Here is a 27,158-nt window from a genome sequence, read left to right on the forward strand (position 1 = left end):
CCAGAGAGGATTTTGCGATTTTGGCAGATTAGGGCCCAAGAGGGACACTCCTTTTACTGTCTACTTTTGGAAGCAACAGGATTTTTCCATGGAGAAAAAAACGTATTCTCAGTGTCGATTGATGCATTTAAAAGGCAAATAAATATAACTGCTTTTCAAAACAAGGCATTCTTTCTGTAATGTAACTACAATGAATGAAAAGCCTTGCCTTGTCCCATAAGCCCTCTTAAAATCCGAGAAAAACAGCAGAGTGCCTGTGTGCAGTGGATGCGTACGTTTTCAACACAGCACAGCAGCGCAGGTGGCAACAATGAGCGGACGCCCAGAGTGTGGGGGATTAATGATTTAACTTTAGGGAGTACAACAGACACATAGGCTGCCCTTCTGATGGCCTAGAAAAAACTTCATTTTGCAATAGAATGGCTCATTTGAAAAAGAGCCCCGTATTTATTACCCAATGAATGCAATTAGAGAAATATTCTCCCAAAACATGTGTTTCCCCGCAAGTACAATAAAAGGTAAACTAATGTATATTTCAATGATTTAAGTACTTTAACATTTTTTCTTATTGTTTTATGGCAAAAAAGTCTTTAACAAATTACAGAAACACAAGAAATAAAAACATGACATTGAAAGCAATTACGTTTTTACAAAGTCAATCACATTATTCAGCCATTAAGACACGATTTTGCAGCGGAAATTCAAGGTAGTTGACAAATACATTCCAGTTCTCTGAACTTCGAAGCAAGAAAACACGAACGAAATTATCAAAGCTCGAAGTTTAAAAGAACAAAGCAAAAAAAAAGCTCAATTGCTCAATTCAAGAGAAACCAACCACCGCAATTACAGTCGATGTTGTCCTTCCAGCTAGACAGTCGTTCCACAAATCATCTCCAGTTCTATTCCTTTGGACGTAATCAAACTTTCTAAAGAGCTGTGTGCGTTTCCCCAAATAATGCAGGACAAATTAACAACAGGTGTTTCAAATTCTCAACCGAATCCAGTTTAAAGTGGGCCTCATCACGAGTTTGGCTGTAGCCCTTAAATGCGGTGGTAACGGTATTACAGCCGCATTTAAGGGCTGGCCCTATCACGAATTGGGTGCTAAATCGACTGTTTTACCTCCAGCTTTTTTCTGGAGGTGAAAATCCCTGTTTTCGGCTGTATTACAGCCGGCTGTATTAGCCTGCATAATTAGCGCCGAAAATTCCCCATTGGATCCAATGGACCCAATCAGGAATGGGGATTAACCGTTAAGGCCCAACTCGTGATCCGGTGGTAATACTACCGGACTGGTCGGTGTTAGGGCTATTACAGTCGGCTGTATTACAGCCGGGAATACAGCCCAACTCATGATTAGGCTATCTGCAAATTGAGGACTCAGTCACATACTGTCCATATCTTTCCATAATTTCCCTTGTGTGATACAAGTTCCACCGAAACTTTAAGAAAGATCTCCTCGCTCAACGGCATGGGTAAATGTATAGGTATGGAGCAAGAGTAGCTTGTTTTCTGTAGTCCATGACTAACTGGTCAAGGGATTTGTAGCTGTGAAGTTTATCTAATGTATTAGTCCAATCATTTGAGTACAACAATAGTTTGACCCATACAGCATTCGTAATCAGTTCATCAATAGGTGTGCCGATCTCTCTCACTTTGGTCTCACAGTACTCAATTAGTGCAGGTGGCAACAATGGGCAGACGCCCAGGGTGTGGGGTATTATTGGCTTAATTTTAGGGAGTACAACCTGCTGCTCTGATGCCCTAGAAAAAACCTTCATTTGGAAGGGTTCATTTGAAAAATGACTGACAAGAGCCTGCAGGTTTATTTAAAGGAGTTTACCAATATTTATTACCCAAAGAATGCAATTACAGAAATATTCTCCCAACACCTGCCTTTCCCCAAGAACAATAAAAGGTAAACTAATGTATATTTCAATGAGTTCAGTAAATATCTCTGCCTTGAATTCTCCAGTTGTAGCTCAGGTATCCTAAAAACATGGGCTGACTTTGCAGCTCTACCATGTCAAAGGTTTCAAGATCTATGTGGGCCTGATTCAGATATGCACAAGAGCCAATTGAGGGGTGCCCGCGAGCACCCCCAAATGTGCACCTCATTTATAAAACCAGAGCAAATCTGGAGCTGTTTGCAGCCCCGCCAAGATGCTCACATGCAAATGAGAGTCACACACATTTTCTCCAAGCATCTCCAGATTTCCTAATTTCTGGGCTTTGTGAAAAAGGTTTAACCAGGTTTAAAAAGGTTTAACCAGCAGGTGCAGATCTGAAATTCTCACCGGCACCCCTGGCTTGCTCCAGTGCAAATCTGAAATTCTCACCGGCACCCCTGGCTTGCTCCAGTGCAAATCTGAAATTCTCAACTGCACCCCTGGCTTGCTCCAGTGCAAATCTGAAATTCTCACCGGCACCCCTGGCTTGCTCCAGTGCAAATCTGAAATTCTCAATGGGACCCCTGGTTTGCTCCAGTGCAAATCTTTGTGAACCTGGACCGCTGTCTCCATACAAGCGCATGCACACATCACAAGAACTGCTATGTTTTTCTAAAAAATATTTTTTATTGAGAAAACGTGCCGAGAACCATTAAATATATAATAAATGCAATGGCACCAACAAGGAGATATTGGCATTAAGCGTCAAGCGCGCAAGGCAGTTGCAAACCAAAGCCCATCACAGTCCCAATCTAAGAATGCTGATTTTTTTCAGCCAACTCTACATTTAATTAACAGGGGACTTGTTCAAACTGGATAATGCTGCTGGCTCATTCAACAACAAGGAGAATGTGTCGTTTCCTTGATGAAAACATCATACATTTTTATTTAATATTTTCAAGTTAAAAAAACTTTAAAAAACATTCTCACCCGAATCCTTCTCATAGCAGCCACAATCTCCACACGACTGCTGGGCCGCGGAACATCCAAGCAGCCAATGTACTAAAGAAAGAAAAACACAGTCAAATGGCAGGTGTGACAATATAGCACGTATTTACAGCAGAAAGCATGTCAAAAAAGTTCTTACATTAAGTTCATTAAGTTCTCACTGACATTCTCTTTTTCGTGCCTTCACCTGACCTATGGACCCCTCACATGGTCGCTGTGCTCTCTCCTTTCTCCACCTCTCCCATTAATGGTGGCACCCGTTGGGATGTCCTCTTGGCCCCTTTCCACTCCTCTAAAGCCATCATTAATGTCTATGCTAACGGGACCGTCTTGGTCCAAGGCCCTCAAGCCAACCTTCACCTCTTTGATAGACGCTTCCCATGCCTCATCAACTTCCTCTCCGCTCCCGCTGTCCCCCCTCCTCTGTCCTCGGCTACCTTGCCTCTCCCCTCCCTCCCTGCCCCTTCTCTTGCTCCCTCTTCAACTCCTTCTCTAACACCTCCGCAGGGCGTACCTCTGATCTGTACCCCTCCCCGGAAGTTTTTCAAGGGTGGCAACCTTCTCCACATTGCCACTCTAAATTCTCGCTCTGCCATCAAGCACTCCTCTGATATCTGTCGCCTTCTTGAGGAACTGGACCTCGACGTCCTCGGTCTCACTGAGACTTGGTTCACTGCCAGCTCTGCCCCCAGCTTCGACACACTCCTACCTGACGGCTACAAGATCCTCTCCGTGCCCAGGCCCAACCGTTCAGGGGGTGGTGTTGCCCTTATCTTCCCTGAGTGGATTCCTGCCACTGTCACTCCTACGCAGACCTACTCCTCTTTTGAATGTCTTGTCTGCCGACTCTCTCTCTCTCCTAGCCATTCCCTTACCGTGGCTACTATCTATCGGCCACCTGGTCAAATTTCCTCCTTCCTCTCTGAGTGGGCTGACCTCTCCTCCTCACTCCTGTCCTCAACCACCCAACTCCTCTTTCTCGGTGACTTCAACATCCACCTCGATGCCTCCTGTCCCCCCACTGGTCTCTTTCGCGAACTCTGCAACTCTCTCTCACTCTCTATTCTCCCGTCTGGGCCTACTCACTCTGCAGGGCACACTCTTGATGCTCTGATCTCTTCTGACCTTCCCCTCTCCCTCCCTCTCTCCACTCCTCTCTCCTGGAGTGATCACTTTCTCCTATCCTCCCACCTCTCCCTCCCTACCCCACAGGCAAAGCCACCCTCTTCACTGCCACCCACCTTCTCGGTCATCCGGCCCATGAAGCGCGTGTCAGTTGAGGCTTTCGCTGCTACCTTCTCGCCCCCTCCCCCCCCCCCGGCTGACTCCCACCCTGACACAGCCCTCTCCATGCTCTATTCCTCTATATCTGATACTCTCGATATCCTTGCCCCCGTCATGAGAATCCGCCTGAAGCCCAAAGCCAAATGTAACTCCTGGTATGACTCGGATCTCGTCACCCTAAAACGCAAGTGCAGGGTGGCAGAGAGGAAATGGCGTGCTTCATGTTCATCCTCTGACAAACTGGCCTGCCGCCTGCTCCAAAGGCAATACCGGCTCTCCGTTCTCACCAAGAAGAGAGCCCTTATCCAAGCCCGCATCTCTGAGGCATCTAATAACTCGGCCGAACTCTTTAAAATCTGCAAGGAGCTGGCCAACCCTGCTGCAGTCTCTACCTCTCCTGTCCCCTCCCAGGCCCTCTGCACTGCACTGGCCTCGCACTTCATCTCAAAAACTCAGGACATCCTGTCCTCGCTCTCCTCCGCTCTCCTCCCTCCCTCTCTTCCCGGCTCTTCCTCTTGCTCTCTTGCAGCCGCCCCTCCGCCCTCCTTCTCTGCTTTTCCACCTTTTTCTGCTGATGAGGTTTCCAGACAAGTCCGATCTATGAAAGCCTCGTCTAAACAGGTTCACCCCTGTTCCTCCAAAACCATCAAGGACCACATCGACTCCCTGGCTCCTGCCCTGGCTGACTTTTGCAACCACTCATTCGCCTCTGGAGTCTTCCCATCCCCCCTCAAGCACTCCCTTGTGCACCCCCTCCTCAAGAAACCCTCTTCCGACCCCTCCTGCCCGGCCAACTATCGCCCAATCTCCATTACTCCCTTCCTGGGCAAACTCCTGGAGAAACTGGCCATCTCCCAGCTTAACCTCCATGCTGAATCTGTTGGTAATCTTCATGACCATCAATCCGGCTTCAGAGCGGCCAGAAGCACGGAAACTGCTCTCCTGAACATCCGTGAGGACCTGCTCCTTAACCTCGATTCCAACACTCCCTGTGTTCTCATTCTGCTCGATCTCTCCTCTGCCTTTGACACTGTCAACCATGCCATCCTGCTCAACCGTCTCCGTGATAACCTGGGTATCACTGGTCAGGCTCTGGCTTGGCTGACCTCTTTCCTTTCCGGTCGACCCTCCCAGGTCCAAATGGGCTCCTTCCTCTCTGACATCTTTTTCTCCACCTGTGGTGTCCCCCAGGGATCCAACCTCTCTCCCTGGCTTTTCAACCAGTATCTGGCACTCCTTGCCCACCGCATCGCCGCTCTCTGCCCCCACTTCCAGTGCTATGCGGACGATACCCAGCTCATTTTCAGGCTACCCTCGGCCTCCTCCTCTCCTTCCCTCATCTCCGACTGTCTGTCTGCTATCCAGGAATGGTGTGCTGCCAATGACCTCTGCCTTAACGCCAGTAAGACTGAGATTCTACTCATCGGCACACCCACTCCCTCCTTCCCTGCAGCTCTCTGGCCGGCCTCCCTTGGCCCCCTTCCCGCCCCTACCTGCAAGGCTAAAAACCTCGGGGTCATCTTCGACTCCACACTCTCCTTCTCTCCTCATATATCTGACGTCTCTAAGAAGTCACACTACCAGCTGCACCTCCTCAGAGGTATTCTTCCCTTCCTCTCCTTCCCCCAGAAGCTCACTGTCTCCCGAGCCCTGGTTCTCTCAAGGCTGGACTACTGTAACAGCCTCTATCTTAATCTGCCTGCCTCCACTCTCCGCCCTCTGCAACTTATCCAGAACAGAACTGCGAGACTTGTCCTTGGCCTCAAGCCCAGGGACCGTATCTCTCCAGGACTGAAATCTCTTCACTGGCTCCCAGTGGCTGCGAGGATTAAGTTCAAAACCCTCTGCATTGTCCACAAGGCCTTCTGGGGCCTGGGGCCTAAATACCTTCAACTCTCTCTTCCTAAATATCTTCCTTCACGAGCCCTTCGCTCATCCGTCTCCAACTCCCTCATGGTCAGCCGCTTCTCGAAGCAACGAGCTGGGGGTAGATCTCTCTCCGCAGCAGGGGCCTCCCTCTGGAACAGCCTTCCTGCCTCCCTGAAACTTGAGGAGAACCATCTCCGGTTCCGGAAGTACCTCAAAACCTTCCTCTTCGCTTCTGCCTTCTCTCTCCCTCTCCCCTGCTAAACCTGCTTACTCCCCACTGAGTTCTGCACTAAACCTGCATCTGGGCCACTCTCAGCGACCTCGGTCCAGGGCCCAGCCACTCTCCACTTGCACTGCCTCCCTGGCTCCCCCTGCACTGTGGGACTGTCACTGTATCCCTACAGCCCCCCTTCCCAGCACTTCTCAGCACTTGCTCTGCACTTACCTTGCACTTGCCACCAGCTGGCCCTTTTTATTTATTATTTTATTACGCTACTTACCTTGTACTGCACTTCCCCCCCACCTCCTCCCCCTGCACTTTCTCCTTTTCCCCTTACCTCTGCACTTGCGCGATCTGAATGACACCTGGCCTAGTAGGATCGTTTGTCTGTTCTTCCCCTTGTTTCCCTCCCTCCCTGCCTCGTCGCGCCTTGAAACACTTGTGTATAGGCGCGTTACAAATACCATATCATATCATATCATATCATAAGAGTGTGCTGCAGAGGCCTTGCCAGGATTGTCTAACAATTGGGGCCTGAAGCTAATGTAGTTTGGTCCACCGCGACATTGACACCTGTAAATGCACACACAGCTGCTGAGTGGGCACTTACAGATTTCGGGTGGGCCTTCCCCACTCAGGCCCTAACCTGCCTGTGGCTCTGGCATGCTGCCCATTTCCGTGAAATGTTTTTTCTATATGCCTAGCAACACCACCGGTTACAACCCAAAAGGTTAGCATGAAATGGTCGCGCGATTGGTAGAGCCAAGCAGTAAAATACATCATGGCCTACTGGAAATGGCAGAGAAGAACTTAAAGGGTCTGATTCACAGAAGTGTTTTTTAATGGCAAAACCCCATTGGAAAACGTTCTGTGAATAAGGGCCAAAATCTCTTCTTCGCGTGCCCGTTTTTGGGGGCCGGGAATTGGTTTGCGGACCAGGACCTGAGCAATGGAACGGTTCCCGAGACTCATCTGTAAATGGTTACTCGTTTTTCTCCCCTACAGCGCAACGAAAACCTGTATTTGACATTCACTCACAAAATGTCCCGCCCCCTTTTAATAATCCGCACTAGCCTATCAAATCCGTTGACGATGGAAATGTAACACTTCACTGGCCAATCTCAGCAACGTCAATTTATATACAGTCATATTTGAAAAGTTTGTGCGTGTCGTTTTGCTGTACTTTGGGGCTGATGACGCGTTTGGCAGAATTACCTCTGGAAGTACACTCAGGAAATGCCTGCTATTCCACCCAGTAACTTGAAGTGGGTGCACGCGTCAGAGTTACGCAGGCTCTTTAGTTATTCCCAATGTTGTAGTCCCATTGCACTTCAGAGTTACGCAGGCTCTTTAGTTATTCCCAATGTTGTAGTCCCATTGCACTTCAGGGACAAATAGTATGTGGCATTGCCAAATGTGGTCAAATTGCATGTGGTCATTTTTTCTGTGTAGTAATTAACACAACACATAAGCAGTCAGAAATGTACAGTCTGATAATGTAGCTGGTAGTTTGGTGGCCATGCAGTTTTTCGTAAATTCGTATTCAGGCCGTTTGTCTCTACTGAGCGTGATTGGTCTTTGCAGGATGTCCAGTTAAGAGAATTTTAAAAGGACCCGTGAGAATTTGCTGGAGGTGAAAATCGAGTGTGTTGCACTCATTGGGGAAGCATATTTGGGTGGCAACGGCCTGCTGGCCTGGTGGCTGCTGATAATCGCTCCAAGTGACGTGCCATTTTCCACAAAACCTTTTTCAGGTGTGAAGCGGTGTGCCTGTTAGAACTTCCAGCGGCCATCTTAAATCAGCCCCGTCACCAGTCGAACACAAGAAACGCCTCTGGGAATACCAATCAAGAAGAAATCGCCTAATCCCAGCAGCACCAGGGCCAAAAATCAAAGAGACCAACTACTGATGGACTAGGCGATCAGGTGATGAGTGTGTCATCCCTTCTGAACTCCTTTGGGGCGCCCAGCCAGGGGCATCCCAGTTCAAGACGGCATATTGAAAGGTGAAAAACAGCCGTTGACCGGCGTCTTTACCTCTTAGCCTATGAGCCTTTGCTTTGGTGTTCTGCTACTTGTCTTTAAGTACCCATTATTACTTCTCAGTTTCACCCTCGCCATGCACTTCTCGTGCTATCTCTTCCTTTCCCTTCTACTTCTCCCTTCACTCTCTTTTGCTCAGAAGCATCTCAACTCTCTTCCCATCCCCATCATGTCTTCTCCTTTATACCACCTCCCTACTCGCTCCACTATTCTCTCTATTCACAAAACCTACTGCAACCCTAACTTCCATTACACTTCCTATTCTCACATCTTCACCCAGCACCCCTATTTCTCAGACTCAACATCGCTATGCTTCTACATCTCGCTCTCTTTCTATTGCTCTTTGGAATGCAGTCTGCAATAAGACCTAATTTACCTCTTTTTGCTTTCTCATTCTCCTCCTCTTTACCTTATTACCCTTAATGAAAGCTGACTCTCGGGCTCTGCAACCTTTGGGGTCCTTCACGACCCTACCTACACCATCACTCACCCCCCCCCCACTGGCAGGGGTGGTGGTGTATGACTATTTTCATCTGTCAAACTTCCTATCTCTCCTACAGCAATACCTCCCGCTAATTCTCCCTCATTTGAATACACCAGCTCCACAATCACTGCCCCCTACCACTATAGAATCTCTCTCTTCCAGCCACCTGGTCCAGTAGGTCAATTCTTTAACTACATCTCCCAACTAATGGACTCCCTCCATCCCTATTACCACCTCGTTGTCATTGGCAACTTCAACCTCCCCTCTCCATCTGCTGCTATGTCCATTGACTAACTGTTCTACTAAACCACTCTTCTGTCAACTCTCCACCCACCCACTGAAAAAGAAACTCCCTTGACCTTATTCTCATCTCCTCTTAACTCTCTGCCTTTAATATCTCCACCGCTCCTTCTCTCTCCGATCACTATCGTCTGTGCCTCAATCTCCACTGCTGCTTCTTCCTCACTCTCTCCTTCAACTATAACTATTACTAAGCAAGTATTTTCATCCCTCAAACTCCATGACTACCTTTCTGAACTAGGCAACTCTTCTCCTAGGCTGAACTCCCCTTTCCATCCACTGAAGACGTGTAAACCAACTTGAATACTGCTCTTTATGCTTCCTTCTCTTCTCACTAGCCTCACTACTAAATCCTCCCCTCTTAGGCCCTGGTTTACACCTCTCAGCTGCAACCTGAAATTACACTACAGAAAATGCTACACACTTGGCAAAGGTCAAGACACTCCTCTGATCTCAGACTATCTCACTACCCTTCAAAACGACTCCCCTACCCTTGACTCTGCCAAACGTGACTTCTACCTCTCATTTCATCTCAATCCCCCCAACCTAGGTGCCTCCAAAAGTCTCTCCACTCAATTCTCTCACCTCCTAAACCCACCTCCATCGCCTCTACTCTTTCTGCGAATGATCTTGCTCTCTACTTTACTTCTAAAATGTCTACCATTCACAATACCCTTGCTACTTACCTTGTATTCCCTCCTCCTACTCACTTGTCACCATCACTCCTACTATCCTCTCCCACTACTATGTAGTCTTTTGATACCGCCAACCCTGATGAGATTCTTGCCCTACTCCTCAAGGATAGCCCTTCCTGTGCCTCTCCCGACACATGTCCCCACATGTCCCTGCACATTATGAAGCACATAGCTCCCAGTATTCAACTCCTTTAGGAAATTCCACTTTTCCCTCATCCTGGAAGATTGTTACTATCATCCCTTTACTTAAGAAACCGGGTCTAGATCCTAACTGTCCTGCCAACTTTCACCCCGTCTCTCTAGTACCACACTACTCCAAAATAGTGTGTATTCGAGTAGTATTCAATCGACTCACTGAGTTCCTTGATACTCACAACCTTTGGGACCGTCTTCAAGCTGGCTTTCTACCTCTGCATTCTACTGAGACAGTGCTTGTCAATGTCAGCAACTCCATCTCTTCCGCCTATCAAGCAAACATTTAATCTATTCTTCTTGTCCTCTCTGCCCCCTTTGATACTGCCAGCCATCCTGACCGTCTGTCTACATTCTCTCTACTTGGCATCAGGGATAAGGTACTTGCTCGGGCTGCTTCATACCTTCAGATGTCCTGGAATAGCCATACCTCCCCACTCACCCCCTTACTGTTGGAGTTCCCCAACTGTCTGTCCTTGGTCAAATTCCCTTAACTCTCTATTCTTCTGCTCTTGACACCCTGATCTCCTCGTACAGCTTCTCCTATCACTACACTCAGATCTTGTCCCTAAACTCCTCATCCTATGAGCTGCTGTCAAAAAGTCAAACTGTCTCTCTGACATCAAACATTGGATGGCATCTCACTTGCTCATGCTCAACCTCACTAAGATTGAAGGTCTCTACTTCCCAGCCAAACAGGCAATCACTTCCTCTCTTCTCTTCTGACTACCATCCTTACTCTGCTACCGCTCATAACCTTTGTGTCATCTTCGACCCATCATACTTCTCACACTTTATCTCCAAATCTTCCACTGCAGCCAGACTAGTCCTAGTCCTTTCTTGATCTGACTACTGTGTCAGTCTCCTCTATGGCCTTCCCAACTATACTTTATCACCTCTCAACAAAGTCCTCAACTTCGCTGTCTGCATACTTTTCAACCTTTCTCACTTAACTTCGACCTCCTCTGCAAGTCGCCAGATTGGCTAGATGGCTATGAAACAAAAGGCCAACTAAGTATAAACGTATTCTCATCATCTTCATTATCCATGGACTCGCCCCACCCTACATATCTGCTCATCTCACTCCCTGCTCTCCTCTTCACTTGTTACGACCACCTCAGCTAACCTCCTTGCCCCACCACCTGAGTCCCCTGTGCTCCCTCTCAATTCTGTGATCTCTCTCCTTACTCCCCTACTCTGGAATGCTCTTCCTCTCCCTCTGACTCCAACTCTACCACTATTTAAATCTAACTTCAGAGGTCTCCTTTCTGAAGAACCAGTTTCCTAGCACTCTGAGCTACTGCATCACCACGTTTTCCTCTCTCCCTACCCTTCATGGACAACCCTACATCACTTTTCTGTCACCCCTCCATCCTTAGTTCATCACTTCCTCCACCACCCCGTTTCTATGTCATTTGGTCCTGTCCTCGTCCTTGGTTTATGTTGCCACCTTCCATGCAACATCTGGTCTCCACGTCACATTCTCTCACCCCATTGTAAAGGACCCATGTCCTCCACTCTGTTATCAATGGTAAATTCTATAAGCGTTACAAAAATGTATTGCTTTCCCTGGGAATTCTACAAACAAATAAGTTACATGTGATTACTGTGGGAGTGATACATGCAAATGTTTCCTTAATGAAGATGTGATGGTCAATGTTTTCTCCAAACCTGCTGTGTAGAATGGGCTTGTCTGCCACAGAGGCCACAAATCTAAAAGAATGGGCTGGCTGCATCATGTAGAGAAATCCTACAAACATCACCACCCCAGTGCAGTGTCTCAAAGTGAAGCAATAACGAGAGCCTGTACCCAAGACGCATGCGCTTCTCCCTCCCTGCACCTAAAGTGTAGACTAGTAAATTGCCTCCAGGAAAGTTCTGCCGGCCAATAAGAGAAGCTCTCGTCCCTTCTCTTCATTACTTTTTCTTCTGGTCAAAACACCTAAAAGTATATACATTCATCCGAACATCACTACCACTCACCCCTGTGTTATGTGGTCATGCCTCTATATGTTGTGGATTGTCTGCACGTTTTGTCTCCCTGACTTTTCCCCACTCTTCCCCTTTATTTAATTACAAGTTTTTATAAAGCACGAACCAGTACCAAAAGCATCAGCTCGTACAGTAAACAGAGCGCGTTCAATAAAATATAAAAAAAACTAATATAAAAAAAACAATACAAAGTGGAAATAATAAAGATTAAAACATCAGAAATACAATGTGATTAAAAGGCAGTGTTGCACAACCAACTCTTCTAAGCTTTCCTAAACTTCATACCCTCCCTTTTCTGCTCTCCTTGACCCAGTTTCCTTTTCAAACCAAAGAGCCCAGTCCGACTGCCCCCCTGGGTGGGCCCTCAGTTTGCCACAGCACAGACATTGCTCAGTGTTTTAAGAACCCCATGGCAGAGACGTCTTTATGGGTGGGCATAAAGGGCATGATGTGCCCTAGCACCCCACCATGTGAGGGAACCCCACCTGGCTGCCTGATGCAAACATTGCAGTGCACATGTATCTATTAAAACATAAACATAAAACATACACATTTCATGAAATGGTATAGTGCACTGCTGGGCTGAGAGTCCAATGTCTGGATGTTATCCTATTTGATCAATTAATCCTGTAATTAGTACGTATAGTTCCTGCGTTTAATAAATATCGGACACCGTGTAGCATGTTCACCTGTCTTTGGGCATATAGTGATCACGTGATATATGCGAAGTTGGCGGGCAAACAGATATGCATTTCAACATGGATCAGGTGATAGCTCAGTGTGTTAAGCACTTGTTGCAGAAATCTGTGTTCAAGCAGCACGCCAGCTCTTCATTCCTATACTGGTAAGGCAGACTTTAACTCTGTGGTTGATAAACTTGAGAATGTAAACTTTAGCGTCGGTGCTACTGAACAGCATGCCTACACCAGAAAGCACTGCTTATAAAAACTAACAAAGCATCGGTCCAGCGCAGCTCTAGAACTCGGTCCCCCCACACACAAGGGTTGTAAAAAGTGGACTGCCCCAATGAAGAGCATAATGTGTTAGCCGAGAGCAGTAGTTAGGTAGCCAAATTCGACACTGTGGAACTTGGCACATATCCTTGCTTTGCAACTAGGCAGCACTGCGACCCTGGACAGGTAATCTTATCTAGGTGTATTGTACTAGGATGTCTTTGGTGAAAAGGTTTGCTTTCTCGCATGCTGGAGGAATTGTTTAGCCTACTGCCTGCCCTCTATTTCCTGGAAGGATATTTGAGGGGAAAGAGGCCTAGGCAGAAGTGAGACGATCAGACATCAAAAGCCCCTGGCAGGCTTGTTTTTAGATCTGCTTACTTGACACAGAAACGGTTTGCCTTTGTCTACAAGCTGAAGTGTACTTCACATCATAAACCATCTCCAAGTCTGTGTCAAGCAGTGACTATAAACAGGTGTAACATCCATTGTCTGTGTTGGGTTATTTAATTCTTTAAAAAACAATGACAACAACAGATGGGTTTGTGTTAATGCTAACATCAATTAATGTTCACAATCATGCTCCTTTTGCAAAAGATGTGTTTACAAGGATGCAGTTTTAAATATTGTCATGGTCGTTTATTCTGTGATGTGCTATTTCCAAATCAGGTCCAAAAATTAGGTATTACGTTAGTTCTTGAAGTCAAACATTCAAAATTAATTACATCTTGATGCTCAAGAAGAACTGGTAAAATGTGGTTGAGTTCCAAAACTGCAGACTAGGTTTCACTCCTAGCTTCAACACTTAAAGCACGTGAGATCCTGGGCAATTCATTAATCCCAAGGTGCCCAGCCTGTCAGAATGGTTGCCCCTAAATATATCAAAATTGTCAGGGATTCAGTTCCTAAAATGTGCTCTTCGAATGAGCCTCAATCATGGTTCAACTGGAAGTGTTATTTCATATTTTATAGTGACCGCTGATACATTGCACTTCACAGAGTAATTTGCTTCTTAGCACGCTCATGGCAACACCATTTAAATACCATGCCCCCCCCCATGTGATCAAATTCTGTGTTCAGAAATGTGCACCTTTCTGGTAACTCCTAATCTGCTTCCTCCATCTATACTTTGGTATGTGTACCTTCCTCGTTGTTTCCAATTGGTGCCCTGGATCCATGCTTGATCACTCGTGCATTATATGAGTCTGCTGATCAAAGTGCTGTCTCTATACTGGGGTTAGTGCGCTTTTCATTACTGCAGATCTGTGCCCTCCCTCTGTGCCACAGCCCGTGGACCTCCTTCTAGCTGGTACTGTTAGAACGTGTTCTGCATGTGTGCTGGGACTCAAGCAGCCTCGTGGTGGAACACCATTACCCTTGAAATGCCACTCGTTTGTTTTTCTGATTCCAGCATGGATGAAGTACGTGGATAAGGGGACTTTGTGGGCGTGCCCATGACTACTTTAAATCACTGCCAGGGCAGTATACCAAGCTATAATGACCAGAGTCTCTTGGATCCCTTAATTACTTGGGTTTGGCAGCGGTTTTAATTGGTTTGTGTCCCATGTACCAAAATCCCTTTAGAAGGTCCCACAATGCGGTGATGATATCCCCAATATGAAAGTCAAATAACATAACATTGGAGGTCCACTGAAGCTGCATGTGGCCTGGGATATCCAGGCAGGGCAGTTCTGGGCACATCTTCCCTTTTTACCTGGAAGTAGTCTATGCTCTCCATTGAGCTAACCACCCTCTTAACCATAGAGACCAATCTCTCTAGTTTTCACATATCTTTAGGAAACTTGGGAGGGTGGCGGAGTCTACAAAATTCCAAAGCACATAGGCAACAATTGGGAATTCACATGGCTGAGCATATATGGCAGTAAAACAGGTAAATATATAAGAGTTCCCAACAGTAGTTATAGGGGATACTTTTCATAACGTGTTTGTTGACAGGTGTCCACGCCCCGAAGGGCTAAGCCCTGCCCCTTTTTTAATATCAAAAGATTCCCCCCAATAATTTTGATATGCATTTGATAAGAACCCCAATATTTTTTATAAGCATTTTATATATTGGGATTCTCTGCTGGAAGTAGCAAGTGAAAAGGGTGAACTGATTCGTGCATCAGCAATAATACGGATCTTCAGAGACTTCAGCCCGCAGGAACTAAGGAAAATCTATCATGCAGCCAAAAATATACAGCGTAAAGTCGGAGTGCGATACGCCATGTTATACCCAGCGAAACTGAAAACTACTGAGGATGGAAAATCACTATTCTTCAAGGATCTGTGAGCAGCAGTAAAATACGCAAAGGGGATTACAGCGACGTCCCGCAACATCCAATCCTCACCACGCTGAAGCATGATGAGAGGCACAAGCACAAACTTTAAAAGATGCAAACAGCCCGATTGAGGAAACTCGAACTGACCAAACGTCACATTGACGTTGGGCAGGCTCACATAAGTATCCGGGTCCGGCACGATCGAAAAGATCAGCTGCGCTAACACATAGCCACCCAGCGCAGTAACTGCAGTTTATGGATTGTTGGGGTGGGGAGAGCATAAATCTGGTATGGTATGGTTTCTGGCGTGGGGGGGTTGTTTCAGGGGTTATGTGTTCAAGCACAGTGTCAAGTTCTGGGTACAGGCAGTGAAGACAGTGAAATGGTTCCAATGGATTGTGAAGCTCCCCAAGGGGCAGGAGGTATCAGGGAAAAATATCCTTGTAAACACATAAACACACCAGAGTGGCGATATATAGAATTGCAGTGATGTCATGGAACATAAGGGGGATGAAAAATAAGTGTAGACAAATAACGAGATACGCACTGAGGCACCAGGTTTACGTATTGATGCTGCAGGAGACCCAATTGGGGAAAGATGACAGATTAATGACTGTTTCCCTGAGTGCTGAACTTGCCATATTAGAATCGTATTCAGGGATCTCCACTTTTGCATATGCAGCAGTACGGTGGCTGGTGAACTTCCAGGGTTCGTAAAGAGCTTCCTGACCGCCAGTATTGCAGGTATACCTGCATATCTGAGGGGGTCTGGAGGTGAGCCAACTACCCAAAGGGAGGCACACTGGAGGGGGACAAACCAGGCCACTCCACTGTGGCTCGGACCCTCACAAAACAGTAGATCCTACTCACCACAGTTGCTACCACCAAACATTCCTTGTTAAATTCTCTTTTGTGGCCAAAGTTTTCCCAATCTATGTGGTTTTACTCTTCTCTGTGTTCTGTAACTACCAGGGCCTGGATTTGCTGGGAATTCTAATCCCCAGTCGATAATCGGGATGGGGGTGACAAGCCGAGGGAATCCTGCTCCATCCCCCCTCTGGGAGGCACATCAGGTAGCAGCCGGTCCATCCTAATCCCCTGTGGTTAACGCCCCTCATAACAAGGGATGGAATTCCTCTAACTCACCACACAACCCACATGTGTCTGGCGAGTGCACATTACAGTAGAGTTTTCCACCCAAGGGATCAAAAAAGGAACCGAGACAGATGCTTAGGGTCAACTTAACCATTACACAGAAAACACATGAGGGGAGGAATAAGGCCACTCCACTGAAGAATAAATAGAACGGTGAGCCACCTACCCAAACAGTGATGAGGTGAAAAGTTAATACATTAATGAGATTCTTTTACGTTCATTTGTGGGTCAAGGTGGCCTTCTGTTGGGCAGATCAGAGCCACTAACATTCATTGCATGATTGCATGTTTGTATAACGCTTCTTGCTTGCTTTGGTGCTCAAAGACTTCACACTGCAGTTGGACACCAGACAGCCCCCTAAGGTGTACAGTGGATTGCAGCAACCAGGCATCACCAAGCTAGGAGCTTTAAGGTCTCTGACAGCGGTGTTGGCACCAAACCAGGTTTGCTTCCAACTCCAGGCGATTTAGTTATTGCCCTCCTTTTCTTGCCTTATACTTCACTCCTTCGCTTGGTCTCACCTGCTCAGGGATCTTGGGACAAGTACAGAGCCTACTGGGAAGTGGGTCTTGTCCTCCAACAGCAACAATAATGGACTTCCCTCTTGAGTCTTAGGATTCCTCCCCAACCCCCAAGCCACCTTCTTTCTTTCCTATTAGCTTTCCACTCCATCTCTGTTCCTTTTGTCTGCACACTCTATGTGGTTTGTCAGAGTCTACCGTAGTCTTCTCCTGCCAAACTTCTCATGCTTATTTATATTCCTGCCTTCTCCTGCTCTTCCTTCCCGTCCCTTTGCAACTGATCTGTCCCTCCTAAAACTCATTCCATTCCCTCCTGCTCTATACCACATGCCCATGCCCTCCTTCTTCCTTCATCTACAACTTTACCTCTGCCCACACCATCCTTCCCCTCATCTCGCTTTTCTTGCTCCACTCATGTTCCCTTTCAATCTATATCCAACCCCTAACTCTAAACTCCAACGTCATCCTACAGTGTCCGATCAGACCACAATCTACTTAACAGCACTTCACTCAGGCCCATCACCTTGGGCGTGCAGGCTATTACCAGACAATCCCGTTGGTCATTAAAGATTCAAAATGAAAAACTTAAAGTGAAATCTTTTCCATAAACCCACCAAATTAAACATCTAACAATTACAAGTTGTAAGCTACTAACCACACATAAAAGTCACTTGCCCCCTTAGTTTTCACATACGCAAAGCAAACAATGTCTTGCTCGCAAAAAAACAATTATCGCTACACAAATGGTGAGTACTGCGTCCAAATTATAAAGCATGTAAAAGGGACTTGCCTCCACAACCATTAACCTTAGATAGAACCCAAACTACTAGATTAGCTCTTGGAAGACGACCAATCGTCAATCATTGATTGTACATCAGTTGAACTATGGATGAAATGGTTGGGTCCCCAAAGGATATCCTGGTCAAATCACTGGAATGGAACAATTGTGAGCACCTAGGAGATTTTGTTTAGGAGAAGGAGTTGGCAAACACCTACTTGTCAATGAAACAAAATCGGGCCAGAACAGAATGTGTGATTAGGTAACTGGAGAAACAGTGGTGCAAGGCATACAAACCAAAAAACCTTGTAAACCTCAGGCCCTAATGTCCAACCATTCGACCCTCATCACAGAGACCAGAGCCACCTATTACACCACCACCACTGCAACAGCCATCAACATGAATGAAACCCTCTTTGCAGCGGTCAAGCAATGCTCAAAGCCCATGCCAAAAACTGAGGCACCAGAATCACAAGAAAAAATCCTAGCTGATCAATGAATTCTTCAACAACAAAATAACCACCATCAACACACACACTGAGTCATCTAGGGAAGGAGACCCCCAGAATTCCCCCACGATCATTACAACAGTGGACCGACTTCTCCCTCCTTTCACTCAAGGAACTTTCCAAAACTCTTGCTTCTGTAAAGCCCACTGCCTACTCGTATTACATTATCCTGGTGAAAATCCACAAACAACTTAGCAGTTCCACAAGGACTAACCTTCTCAGGATAGTTACCTCATCTCTTAAGAGAATACACTGGCCCAGACAGACTAAAAACAGGGCTCATACGTCCACCCTTAAAAAGAATACACCCTCGCCCCTGAGGAACTGGAAAACTACTGTCCCATCACTAACCTCACGTTCATATTAAAGTTAATTGAGAAGGTAGCTACCAATCAACTACTTCCTAAAATGTATCAACTTGGCCCGTTTAGGAATTATCAAGCCAGCTTGTACCCCAAAAGCAGCACTCAGACAGACACCAACCAGGTGTTCAATGACACCCTCCAAATTATCCCCCATTAGTCTTCGTCAACCTCTCGGCTACATTAAATGTGGTAGACCACGACAGGCTATGGCCCCTCCTTACGCACAGAATTGGCTTTGCAGGCACTGTCAAAAAATGGTTCTCTTCATGTTTATCTAAGGCACCATCCTATCCAGTTCCATTCTGTGAGGTCAGCATGCCGCTAACTGTCTTCAGTTTCCCCCAGGGTTCGGTCTTATTCAATCTATACATTGAAACCCTTTGCACACTACTAATCAACTCAAACATCTCAAAACACCAATATGTGGACGACACTCAACTATACCCTAAATGTTAGGGGTCCCCAGGATATTAAATGCCTCAAAGCCAGCCATGCTACCAAGTTGGAACACCATGCAGCGGTGTGTCTGATCACCGGGGCATGAAAGGTTGACCACCACCCCCACCCTACAAGAGCTACATTGGTTACCTTTTCCAGCAAGCATCCTACTAATAAATGCCAGTATCACCAGCAAGGGTTTATAGTGAAAGGTTTAAATACAAAAGGATCAAATGCAATAGTTTCGAATGAAAAGGACCAGAAAAAAAAAAATCGAATGCACAGTTTTTTTGTGTTTTTTTGGGGGGAAAACGACTATTTTTTCCTATACGAAGGCAAAAAAAGACATTTAAAAAAAGGCATTCGATTTTTTTTTTGTTGGTCCTTTTGATTCGAAACTATTGCAGTTCGAAACAATGTATTCGACCCTTTGACTGGACACCGCAGCAAGGCTGCCTTGGCAGACACACCACCTTACCTGGTGGCTGAATTAAACCCCTCTGGCGGTTAAGAACATAAGCGCAATAAGTCCATTCATTGCCAGACCCGAGACTATACAACCTGTAAGTATTCAACTAGGAAACTGGCATTCTTTTGCTACACTCCGGTCCCGTGGAATTCCATCCGAGAAGCAATCCGGAACACTCCATCCATCAGTCTGTTCCGGAAGGAGCTGAAACCCTATCTAATTCTGTCACACCTTGACATTCCCACCTTAACACCTATGTCCACATACCCTGCATTCCCCATTCTACCTGAGACTGGGTGATCTGCCCCCACTGTCTCCTCCCGCTTGCTTGTAGATCCCTTGCTGCCAACTGCCCACCCTCTCACTCCCGTTAGCTCCACGCTCCTTTTTTCTCTGCTTCCCTCACTGTGTTTTTCCCCTCATGATTGTAAAGCGCTCCATTGCTTCCCGAAGCTTGGTCCACGTTCAATAAATACCCCAATAATGATAATAATTACCTTGAGTCTGAGGCAGCACATGGCAGAACTGTGCTGAGGAAGGGACGTCTATTGGCAAAAAAGCAAACCCTGGAATCGGGAGAGGCACAATATCTAATCTCATTTCTGAGAGCTGTAAAATGTCTTGAAATTTTGAAGCCAGTAGGGGTGGGTGGAGGGGGGGATGAAATTCCCTCAGACAGAAAAAAACAGACATTTTGTGAAAATGTGATAAATATATAATACTCATTTTTAAGCACTGCATACAGATATAAATTCACCTTGGCATTTAAGAAGGTAATACGTATTACGTACATGTTTGTGGATAAGACTACAATGCTTGGAAGCGAAAAAAAAGTATATACACACCCCCACCCACACACACTCGCTACACTAAAACATTTGCTGGAAAATCTCTTAGCAAATGAAATGAAAACTCTAGGGATTTCCACTTATTTTGCTAGCTGATATATTTTCAAATGAAAAGCTGACAACTCATTCAGCCATTTTTGCATAGATCAAAAGTCAACAATAGTAGAAGAGTCGTCAATCAAGACCGGCGACGCATCCTGTGTCTTGCGCCACCTGGAGGCAGAAATGATATACTTCTTGCACAGGGGTACAGAAGTTGCAATGACCTCATACTATTGTCCGACATTAAAGTCGATAACGCTTATTTAAAAATGTTTGGGGTGTAGAGAGCTGCAATACCATTGTGTTCATCATTATAAAAGAAAATATTATACATAGCTATAAATCCAAGGGCGCTGGGCACAGTTTCCATCCTGGTGCAGTTTATCATCCGAACCTGCTTTCCCAGCTCTTAGTGAGCAGAAACGTACTGGAAAGAACCCAATAAGTGCTCAAAAAAAGTATCCCAGCTTCACTGGGCTCTCACTTCATATGGTTGATGCCAGAAAAACATGGGGCCTCATTACGACCCTGGCGGAAGACCATGCTGCTATTAGCACCATGGTCCATGCCGGTAAATTACCGACTCCGCCATGGAGAAAGGGGGAATAACCACCCCATTACAAGGTTGGTGGGGCGGTAATTCCCCCTTCCTCAATGGCCCTTCCCCATTCCCATTTTTGCCCCATAGGGCTCAATGGGAATGGGGAAGGCGCTAAGTACGGTGCCGCAAATTGCGGCACCGTAATTAGCACCAAGTTCCCTTTGCGGGTCCCTACTTTCATGGCTGGTCTACACCAGCCGTTAAGGTCGGGTCCCGCAAAGGGACCTCGTAATTAGGTGCTAATAGGTTAACGGCGCTGCAGCCTTTTGCGGCGCCATTAACCCATTAGCGCATGGGTCGTAATGAGGCCCATGGTCTCCATTCCTCTTCTATTCAGAAGAACCACCAATGGTAAACAGTGCAGCACAGACAGTAATACATGGGCAAGGCCAATCATTTGGGATCTTCTTTAGGCAGACCAAAACACAGATTTTTAACATTGCAACTTTTGGTTATTATAATATTCTACAAATTAACCCATTAAAAATGATTAACAAGTTAGTACTGGGCATTACCTTTTCTTTACAAAAGAAAATGTCACTGCTAGTTTACATTTTCCACACAAATGGAAAGAAATGCATTACTTTCCTCTTGTGTCCTGGGAAGCTGGTTTGCATAGCAATCAAGGGCCTTGGGTAAAATGTTTAATTTCACCAGAACCTGTTTGGTAGCTGCAATGAAACTTTAAAGACAGATCTTTTTTGCAGGCAGAAATGACTGTTTTTATTCACCAAAATGTGGCAGAAAATTAGATCATTTGTTTTCCGGTCCAGGTGCTGGTTTATACAAATCCCTTAACGAGTAGCGTAAAAACATGACAGCTGTGATGAATCGCTGGGTGTCGTCACTTCCGCCCGGGACGGCGGCCCTTCCCATGGGGTCACGGAGGTGAGGCGCTACCTGATAGTCCCCCTCGGAGGGGTACTCAGAGGGAGGATCCCATGGGAGGGGATCCCTTCGCGGGAGAAGGGAAGGCCATCAAGGGAGAACGCGGTCTTTCAACCACCATGACGTCATGCATTGCTCACCCAACAACACAGATAGGGCCCAAGCACATAGCACCTCCACCCTCTTATGTCTCCTCTTTCTTCTGTTAGTTATTCAATCCATAGTAGTCCTGTCTATGAGAAAGACAATACTGGGACGAGGAACAGTGAGAAAAGAGTGAGAGTTGATGGCTCCAGAAGTACTGACACCAAGAAGAGCAGGGCAATGAAGAGCCCTATGTGGAACCAAGACAAACATACTAGCTATCTGAGATTTGAAAGACGGCTTACCATAAAAACCGACAAAGGACTCCCCTCAGAGTCACTCCTGCCCCAGAGGAGTATCGAGCTGGGCAGCGAAGACACATAGGAATGGCGTGCTGCAAACCCAGGCGCCAGGAGAAGGAAGTCAACATCCGAGAAGGCTGAGCGGAGCGTGGGCTCACCTGAAGGCTGGGAAACCCAACGTCCGGTGGCAGGAAGGAAGCCTTTTGGCTTACTGCACAAAAACCCAGACTCATTTAAAAGTGGAAAAGATTCTTTAATGTGACAGGCCCAAGCTTACAATTAATGCTCACCTGGCTCCATGGCCTTACAGACTAACGAAATACTTAAACCAACAATTAACTAATTACACATTTTCATTTCCCCCAACAATTAAATAATTAAATAAAGCCATTTCCTTCCTAAATGTCCCTTGGACCCTACCATCTCCTTACCCCTTTCCCAGGCGTCCCGCTTTCTCCATGGGGCCATGCCCCTCCAGGCTCAATACCTGTTCCCCCAGGGTGGCCCGCTTGTGCAAACAGCACCACCCCCTCCTTTGCCTTGTCATTCCCCCATTGTGCTTCCCTCCCCCCACATCAAAAGGGGCCATGCCCCCGGAGCCCAGACCCACTTCAATCCCCTTTGTACTCCCCTCTACACCAATCTCTCCCTTCCTATGACCTGCAGCCAGACTGACCTGCCACATCAGCAACATAAATTTTACATCACCACTTCTCACCTGCCCTGACCTGTCACACAAAACTACCAGCCAGTCGCCCCTTAACCTACCAAAAAACTCCCTCACCAACCACCCTGGGACGTAAAAAAAAAACCACAACCCAACCAACCTCCCATTGACCTCCCCCCACCTTTAATAAACCAAACCCCAAACCTTAACAAAAATGAAGGGGTGGGAGGGCGGGACAATCGCCAAGTCCAACCGTCGCCTGCCTCCCAAACCTTCCCTGCCCTCTTAAATACCACAGAAGGGGCGCTCTGCCCTCACCGCCACTCGCTGGCCGTGTGCAGCGCCAAAAACTTCCCCGGGGGGAAACGCTTCGCGTTCCCCCCAGATCCCCCCATCCGAGTGGTTCAGGTGAGACCCGACATACAGCGAGAAACCAGTGTGTTGAAGATGCTGAGAGCAGACCGCGGGAACCCTAGAGAAGCTTGCCGGTGTTGCAGAGGACTGGGTCCCTCATGGACCAAGAAAGAAGGTATGCGGAGGGGGACCGGGAAGGCACTGAGAAACCCTAGAGACTGTGGTCAGGAGGAAGTGCAGAATCATCTTCCTCATCCCAGTGGGACTAAATCGAGAAATAAAACATACTGGATGAGAGAGAACCCCCAAAGAAACCAGAAGAGAGATAAGGGTCTCTGACCTGAATGTTAAGAGGTTTGAAGAATTGTACATGCAAGACAATGCCTGGCAACATAGTAAACCAGGACTGAGAAAGAGACATTATAAACTTGAGAACGGGGTCTGGCACCCACATAACCAGAAAAGAAGACCAAGGGGGGAGAGAAATATCCTTTGGTAAAGGTCAGAAGAAGACCAAAAGAAAAGAGAAACATTATTTAGTCAAAGCCCAGAAGCACAGAGAAGACCAGGAGAAGAAAGAAATATCCTTTGGCAAAAGAAGACCAGAGGAGAAAAGATCTATGCTCTGGTAAAAATACAGATGTTGTGACTGAAGAGGCTTGGGGAAAGTGGGACATTTTCCCCATCATTGTGGGCTGTAAAGAGTTGCCTAGGAAGGTCTGGCGAAGGGAGACCTCTCCCCTGCCCCCAATCTGGGTGGAACTATATAGAAAGGCCTAGTGACAGCCAGGAGAAGAAGGATATTCCCCCCATCATTCACAAGCTGCCTAAAACCATCCAGAAGGAAGGAGCCAACCTTCTGGAGTCAGGGTTGAACCTGTTCAATAGTTTTTCTTTTGAAGTGTAAGGGACGGAAATAGGTTTGGGGCATAGGACAGTGTAATGTTTACTTTTGATAGACTTTCCGACATTGTTAGTTTTGTTTTAGTTACTATAACATGTGTCCCTATAACTCTTAGTTATAGCCACAGGTAGGGTTCTTCCTTATTTCTTGTTAAATAAAGGTTTATGCCAACACGCATGCCACCTTTCTGTCCCGTGTCTACTTCACCACTCTTACACAGCCCACATGTCTTATACCAATTGTTTTTGCTAAGTCAGGTGGCTACAATTACCTAATTTGTTCTGACTTACCATACGACTACACGTGAGATGGAAGAAGTCACACAGGGAAATTGACATTTTGCAAGAATTGGCCAAAAAGCCAGATATGGACGAACTGTTGTTCTACACAAAAGCTTTCCACACATAAGCTGCATAGCTCTGCAGCTCACCCATATGACTTTCATTTCGGAAACATACGCTTGAAATCTCGGCTTAATAGGCCAGTAATGAAAAATGATTGTTGCGACCAGTGCTGCTCTTTAAATGATCGCCCATTGGAATTTCCATTTCGAAAAACTGCACAGCAAAGGTAATTGCAGAAAATAGTTCATGCTGTGCTTTGTAGCATTTGTAAAACACCCAACTGCCCTTTGCATGTGCATGGCTCATGTCCGTACCCTGCACCACAGAGACAACTGGAAAACGGGGAGGTTGTGCAATTCAGGGCACTTTTATAAGGGTCAACGATATAAAGTCTATTGTAGCTTTGTCGGAGTACAGTAGTAAGCCTAACATAAGTAGCATCTCATTTACAGTCCATCTGCTAGTTATAACATAATTGGATAGTTGTGAACCTCATTATCACAACACTTCAGGGCATATTCTCCTCCTCCAATTGAAGAACTATCGTCCACCGAACAGGAATAACCTGCACCCATGATATCACCCTACATTCATCCCTTCCTGCATCCATCCCAACCAGTGTTCACAGCATCTATTTTCTGCTTTCTCATCCTCTTAACTGCCCCTTGCTCATTTGCTTACCTGGCGGGGGCACAGTGTGCCACTCCATGGGCAGCCCTAGGAGCTCTGAAACGACTATGGCGCTGATAAAAGCTGTGTTACTATAACATCACACTGTACAAGAGTGACACTTTTATTCCTCAGACTCAGTAAGAGAGAACACATCACACTAGCACTGAGAAGCCTACACTGGCTACCAATAACACAAATATATATATATCTTCTTCAAAACACTCTGCATACCTCACAGAACAATGCACGGCCAAGCAGCAGAATTCATACAGTGAAAATTGTCCATCTACAAACCAAACCGAACACGAAGGTCCAGCAACGACATTCGCCTTGAACCAAAACAAGTCTCAAAGCGGAAAGTCGCTGTGCCAGCCTTCTCTTGCATTTCTCCAAACTTTGGAATTCACTCCCTAAGGAAATACGAACAGAAGATCACCTAAATTAAAAAAAAATGCTCTTTAACTCACCAAGCTAAACTTGAAACACTGTCGAAGGGAAACAGCCAACACAACACTAAGACGCAAAACAACTGAGACCTGGCTACCCCAACTAAAGAAAGCATTTGAAGACACACCACCATAGAGGAATATGAACTCTGACAGACCAACATAAGCATCACATAGAAGGGCCAGACCACTAACTAACCCAGCTAAAAACGTTCCAATATCCTGCATACTCCCCCTCAAACACCAAACAAAACACACACATACCCCTAGCGTAGCATTAACCTAAAACCAGCACAAGATGCACACACTCAGCAACACCCAACTAAACACAACATGCCACAGAAAACGTAACTAATTACACAGCAATCATCCCACACACGGCCTAATCCTTACAAACTAAAAACAAACCTAGCACACAGTGACCGTTTTTTCAGAAATGAAGCTAAAAGCACATCAAAGCTCTCTAGCGCATTCCCCCTCTGTCCCACTAATTAAAGCCCTCCCACCGCTCCTTCCTTTTCAGATCAGTCAGAGCGCCTAAAAGCCATGAAAATGGCAGTGCACACTATAAATCACAATAACTTAACTTTCACGGCTCTTTGGTTTTACGGATGCCAGAGAGTCCCCTGGGAGTTCTGTGCCTGTATAATGTCAATTTACAGCTGGGGTTACATTATTCTATATATAATCCAATTATTTGGGTACAATGAAAGGCGGTATCGATGGCCAGTTAATGCAGGTCAAGTGAATGAATAATTGGCCTGATTTTATTGGTGATTTTGCTGAAACATAGTTATAGTCCAGCATTGAAATGAATTGTCCTTCCATCAGAAAGCGAGAGACAAATCGGCCACACGAGAAGCCACGCCTGAGGTGCAGGTTACCCTGCAACATCACTCAAACCACCAGGAAGTGGTTATGTGGGCGTGCGTGAACCCAGAAGCATTGCTTCTGGCGCGATCTCACTCTGTATCTTCTAGGACCGCAAGGCAGAACACATCCCTTAGGATGAACCTCAGGCGCGGGAAAGCACACCTGGCAAAGAACACGCATGAGCTACCCGTCACTTACCATGCAGATGTCACGAGCACAGCAATAAGCATGTCGCCTGTGTGCAGGAACGCGTACACCCTTTCTGATCTCAAGAGGGGCTTTCAGGTAAAAACGCACCTTGTATGTTGTGTCAATTATTTCATGCAAAGAAGTATGGCTCGCCAAGAGATGTTGTTTTAAGTCAAGTGTGCACGGATACTTTGAATGGTAATTACCTCACTAGCCCCATAAATCATATTACGTCCAAGTAAAAATAAAAAAATAGGGTGTAAAATACTCCCAAACTAAAAAATCTCATTTAGTACCCAGACGCCCACTGGAAATGCTTTTTTTAGGGGACATGTGGTCGCAATAAAACATAAAAAACACAGAAAAAGCCCAGGTATCTTTCCCAACACAAACAGTCATGGAGTCCAGCACATTGGACCTTATCACGAGTTGGGTGGTAGCCCTTAAATGCGGCAATAACGAGGTTACCGCTGCATTTACCGCTCTGCCCAATCTCGA

At 46.3% G+C, this 27,158-nt stretch overlaps 1 protein-coding gene across 1 annotated transcript in view; it reads right to left on the minus strand.

Annotated features, from left to right (window-relative positions):
• Positions 1-27,158, minus strand: part of LOC138471718 (carboxyl-terminal PDZ ligand of neuronal nitric oxide synthase protein-like) — a 436,867-nt gene that overhangs the window by 324,433 nt on the left and 85,276 nt on the right. Inside the window, exon 2 of the mRNA XM_069609503.1 lies at positions 2,880-2,951. Coding sequence (XP_069465604.1) covers positions 2,880-2,951 — 72 coding nt within the window. The remainder of the gene's footprint in view (positions 1-2,879; positions 2,952-27,158) is intronic.

This window comes from Ambystoma mexicanum, chromosome 8 (genome assembly GCF_040938575.1).
Source record: "Ambystoma mexicanum isolate Mex_15411 chromosome 8, UKY_AmexF1_1, whole genome shotgun sequence".
Taxonomy (NCBI): domain Eukaryota; kingdom Metazoa; phylum Chordata; class Amphibia; order Caudata; family Ambystomatidae; genus Ambystoma; species Ambystoma mexicanum.